General features: G+C 36.3%; 1 protein-coding gene and 1 long non-coding RNA gene across 3 annotated transcripts in view; one reads left to right on the top strand and one right to left on the bottom strand.

The window, feature by feature from the left end:
• The window catches only part of LOC117961804 (complement C3-like), a 32,193-nt gene extending 27,627 nt beyond the window's left edge, over positions 1–4,566 (bottom strand). Inside the window, exons 1-7 of one of the 2 annotated variants that reach the window (XM_034900744.1) lie at positions 4,431–4,564; positions 4,152–4,187; positions 3,392–3,430; positions 2,560–2,749; positions 2,024–2,189; positions 1,316–1,386; positions 390–481 (exon numbers count right to left, since the gene is read on the bottom strand). In XM_034900744.1, coding sequence (XP_034756635.1) covers positions 390–481; positions 1,316–1,386; positions 2,024–2,189; positions 2,560–2,749; positions 3,392–3,430; positions 4,152–4,187; positions 4,431–4,513 — 677 coding nt within the window. In that variant the 5' untranslated portion in view covers positions 4,514–4,564. Of the gene's footprint in view, positions 1–389; positions 482–1,315; positions 1,387–2,023; positions 2,190–2,559; positions 2,750–3,391; positions 3,431–4,151; positions 4,188–4,430 lie in introns of both variants that reach the window. The other variant, XM_034900751.1, reaches the window with a different exon arrangement.
• The window catches only part of LOC117934658, an 11,887-nt gene continuing 9,405 nt past the window's right edge, over positions 2,242–4,723 (top strand). The window contains exon 1 of the long non-coding RNA XR_004654533.1: positions 2,242–2,252. This is a non-coding gene — a long non-coding RNA (uncharacterized LOC117934658). The remainder of the gene's footprint in view (positions 2,253–4,723) is intronic.

The following is a 4,723-nucleotide window of genomic DNA, read 5'->3' as shown; positions in this document are numbered from 1 at the left end:
TATATATATATATACTGTATGTTGAACGCCAAGTGGATGTAGAGGTCCTGAGCATTTTGTCAATGCAAACAGGATTACACAGTCTACAATAAAATTTGTTACCACCAGTCCACCAGTCGGTAACCAGAGGGTGAATCTCACTGACAGTGACTGACACTGACATTGTCTATTCCTTCCCTCTCTTCAATTATTAGTTTATATTTTTTGTTATATTATATTGTATTGTTATACTGCATACTTAACAGTATATGCATATACTCCTACTATGTCCAACAACCAAGAATCTACAATTCTTGAAGATTTTCTGGATAAAAAGATTGAGATAAAAACATATAAATGTCTTGGCAGTGGAAGGAGTTGTGAAAATGAGTCAAATACGTTGAACTTACTTGACAACGTCAGAAAGCAGAAAAGTGTCTGCAAAGACGCCGTCAGCAGCTCGGACCCTGGAGTTCTGTTTAACCACCACGCCTTCTGGATTCTGAAACACACACACACACACACACACACACACACACACAGACAGACAGACAGACAGACAGACAGACAGACAGACAGACAGACAGACTAATTTGAGCCAATATAAAAATCAATACAGCATCATATCGCTGTATCGATACACAGGCGCCAAGTATTGATCTTTTATTATATATGAGTTGGTCAGTTTGTCTGCTTGACAATCACATTTCTCAGTAATACAATTTAAGTGACATGAACAAACAGAGAAATTTATCTTTTTAGATGAAACAGATGTTAACAAAATTTCCTTTTGGGGACATCATTTGAAATTGGGAAAAAGGTTGTAAATTGCAATATATCACAGAATATTGCAACATGTTTAAAATCGCAATAATATCGTATTGTGGCAGTATTGTGATGATATCGTATTGGGAGGTGTCTGGTGATTCCCATTCCTAGCTTAGACTATATAATGTGAAGCATTGTATACCCATTGACCCATTGTCTAAATGTGTATATCGGAAATATGGGTTTCTTTTTACATCATTTTGATTACCCAAAAATAATATGGACCATTCCATGCTTCAACAAATATAACAAAAATCTATTATTTCATTTAATTTTGTGCGTTTTTGTTCAAACATTTAGGCATTTGAAAAAAAAAAAAAAATAGTTTTTCAAAACAGTATCTAGACCAGTATCCATTCTGTGAGTATACTTCCTTTAATATTAATCTAAAAGAAATCATAATTTCTGCTTTTTTTGCTGTATATAAAACAGGTAAAACAGCCAATCCTCTGAGCCTGGAACAAGAGAATATTATGCAAATCAATTAATCGTCTAATCATTTCTTTACCTGGATATCAATTGTGACCGAGGTGTCAACGGCTTTAAAAGACGGTGAGGATGCGAAGGCTCTGAACCGAACTGCAGAAGGACAAAAGACACACAGAAAAATCCTCAAAATAAAGTTTTTATGATGTGTAAATCAGTCCAATATTACTCATGCGTGTCACCAATTCAGTGCATTATCATTTCTACAGCTATATATATATATATATTTTATATAGCTGTATATATATATAAGTACTATAATCACTGCTTATATCTCAACTATCAGAATCAGCTTTATAGGCCAAGATATTTGACTTTGGTTAATCTTTGCTCCCAAAGTACAACACTCACTTAACATATAAAGAGTAAAAGCAGAACCGACAGTAAGACATATGAAAAAATACTGTTAAGTATACAGTACAACGATACAAAACAACAACAACACAATATAATTTACAAATTTAAAGAAATATACAATTTCTTGTTGAAATTCTGAGAGTTACTCAGAGTACTACTAAGAAGTAGGTTTAACTTTTGACAACAAAATAGACACTTTTGAATTAGAATGTATTTTTTAAATACTGTTATCATATATAAACCTTAACCAAACTTAATCAGCATCTTTAACCAAACCTTAACAGTGGCCTTTTATATCCATGTGGTTATTTCATGGTTATGTTTATTTGTTAATTTGTGTCATTGATGTACCATTATCATCTTCAGTTCTCACCATTATCTCCAGGGTTATAGATGGGTTTGTCTGTCTGGATGAAGATGTATCCAGAGTGAAAGGAAACCATCAGCACCCTCTCCTCTGAGTGGTAGCCCTCAAAAACCACCTTCAGATACACAAACTTGTTGCTCTTCTCTTCACGATTCAAACGATCAGAGGGAAGCTGGGATAAAATAAGATTCAAAGACAGGATGAGGTTTAGAATTTGCAAAGTATCACGATGAGAGTAATTAATGATCAAGACGACTGATCTCCATCCTGCTGCTGATAATTGGTATCCTTAGTTCCTCTGTTGTTTCTGTCACATTACATCCTAAAGTGTTTTTGCATTCACTAGAACAAGCAGATTACTTTCTGCACTTTCACTACAAAGCCTGCCTTCCCAAGGCACTATCAGTCCAGAGGCACCAAATATCATGGAACAGTATCTTGTATCAATAGTACACTCAAAATAAATAAGCCGTAATAACAAAAGGGGGTCACAGGTAGACCTTTGGCATGCAAATCAAACATAAACAACCCTGGTGAGTCACCTGAATAGACTTGAGAGCGTGAAATCTATTTTCAGCACTGAGTGTGACCGAGTCCTGGAGAAGGTTAGAGGTTTTACTGAAGTCCAGGATGGAGATGGAGACAACGACGGGGTTGGACACATCGTTTGCCTGTAGGTAGATGTTCTCCTGGCTGTCTGTCCTCAGCAGGTCTGGAGCCAGCAGGGTGAACCTGCAGGTAAAAGCCACAACATGAGGCATGGGAGGGATTCTTTAACTGGGTAGGTACCGCCACACTCACTATCTTTCACTACATCAGTACTACTTCATTACTTACTAAAACATCTACTACACTACAGCAACCTTTGCTACAACATATCATACTCAATAACTAATACTTTAGTTTAGAGGTCCTAAAGGATAAAGGATCCTCTCTATGTCCTGGAGGGGTCCGAAGTGTAATTTCTCAAGATGTTTACAGGAAGGTTCTTCTCACTGAAAAAAGAAGGGTGGGCACTTCCCAACCAGAATTATAGTTATACAAGTGTGGAGAAAATGTTTTTTTTGGCATCTGGTTAACATGTTCAGAAAGAGGGAGGACCTGGATTCATATCTCTGACCCTCAATATTGGAACTACCATTATACTATTATCACTAAAAACAAACAATACTTAATTTGGGTTAAATAGTGTTTTTTATAATAAGAAAAAAATGACAGAAACACTGCAAAAAGTGTGAAAAGCAAGTCAAGAAATTTAAGAGATGGGGTGACCGAAGATAATAGCTAAACTGCTAATCCTACATCTGAGGTTAGAGAAGACACGAGTGTGGTCTGACTGTTGTATGAAATATTATTATTATATGCCAACTGTACCTTGGTGAAGAACTAACTGTGACCTCTGGGTTTGGTAGGCTGCAAATAAACAGAACAAGTATTCATTTCAGTCATGACACAGAACTGCAAATTAGAACTTGTGTGATATTATAACATGGTATTGAGCTTTATTATGATAATGTGGAAATAAAAACAAGGAGGGAACGGTAGACATTCATATAGGACTACATGGCATACAGTATAACCACTAAAATAGATAGAATCAGGAATTCAAGTAGTCCTTAATATGTTCTTGTGAAACAAAGTGAGACTAAAGAAAAACATGGCCGCTGCAAATGAGAAATTTGATCAATCAATTTACCTGTATGAATAAAGGTAAAAGAAAACAGTGTGTCCTATCATCTTATCATTCAATAAGCTCATTGGAGATAGAGTCTTATGTTTTTAAAAGAGCTGTTTTTGGCTATAGATCTTAAAATCTAGGGCATTGAAAAGGTGAGAGTTTAAGACCTTAGACACATATCAGCTATCACTAACGGTTTCTTCATACATCAATGACCACTAATCGAAGTCTAAAGAAATCTAAATCTGTAACAAATGTCTAAACCCTGTCATTCAAACTGTAGTTTAGCTTGTTGTTTCGAGAAATGAGTCTACTTTTCATTGTGTTACACTGCAACAGCACAAATCTGCAAACAATGCTTCTATTTATGTAGTATTGAAATAAACACAATCTCAAAATAAATATTTTATGCTGTGTGTGTCAGGTTTTCTGTAAAGTCCAGTGTTGGTTACTTACTCATGGAGATCCCAGTATCTGTCTATTGGTGTAAATCTGGGGAGAACATTTTAAAACTATAATAAATCAGAGGAAAAAGGTTGCAACCATAGACTGTATAAAAACTAAGCAGCAAGTATGATCTCTGCAAGCGTGCACACACACACACACACACACATATACCTTTCACGCCAGGGGGGTCAGTAAAGAAGAAATAATAAAATATAGTAATAGAAATAGTAAACAAAACTATAAAGATATCCAACATGTCTTGACAGTCAGCAGTAAACAGAGAGGTACCTTCTCCTCGAAGGGTTAAACTGTCCATTGGAGCTGCACAGAAGCATGAGAAATAAAATGTTAGGAAGTGTCCACCGTCCCATGTTGACTGACTGGGAGCCTCGGTGTACAATGTCCACATTAGAGACAGTCGACTACTGTACCTTCTACCTCCCACTATACTCCTAGTACAGTCAACAGGAAGAGGAGGGGACAACAGTTTCAGATCAATAAGAATGACACAAACGTAAACTGCAGGTTTGTTGGTCAGGAAGCTCTCACACTCCACCTGCTGCCAAACTATAAAGGGGGGG

The sequence above is a fragment of the Etheostoma cragini genome, chromosome 2 (assembly GCF_013103735.1).
Source record: "Etheostoma cragini isolate CJK2018 chromosome 2, CSU_Ecrag_1.0, whole genome shotgun sequence".
Taxonomy (NCBI): Eukaryota; Metazoa; Chordata; class Actinopteri; order Perciformes; family Percidae; genus Etheostoma; species Etheostoma cragini.
Note: the sequence above shows the minus strand (reverse complement) of the source record. Positions and strands in the feature narration are given on the sequence as shown.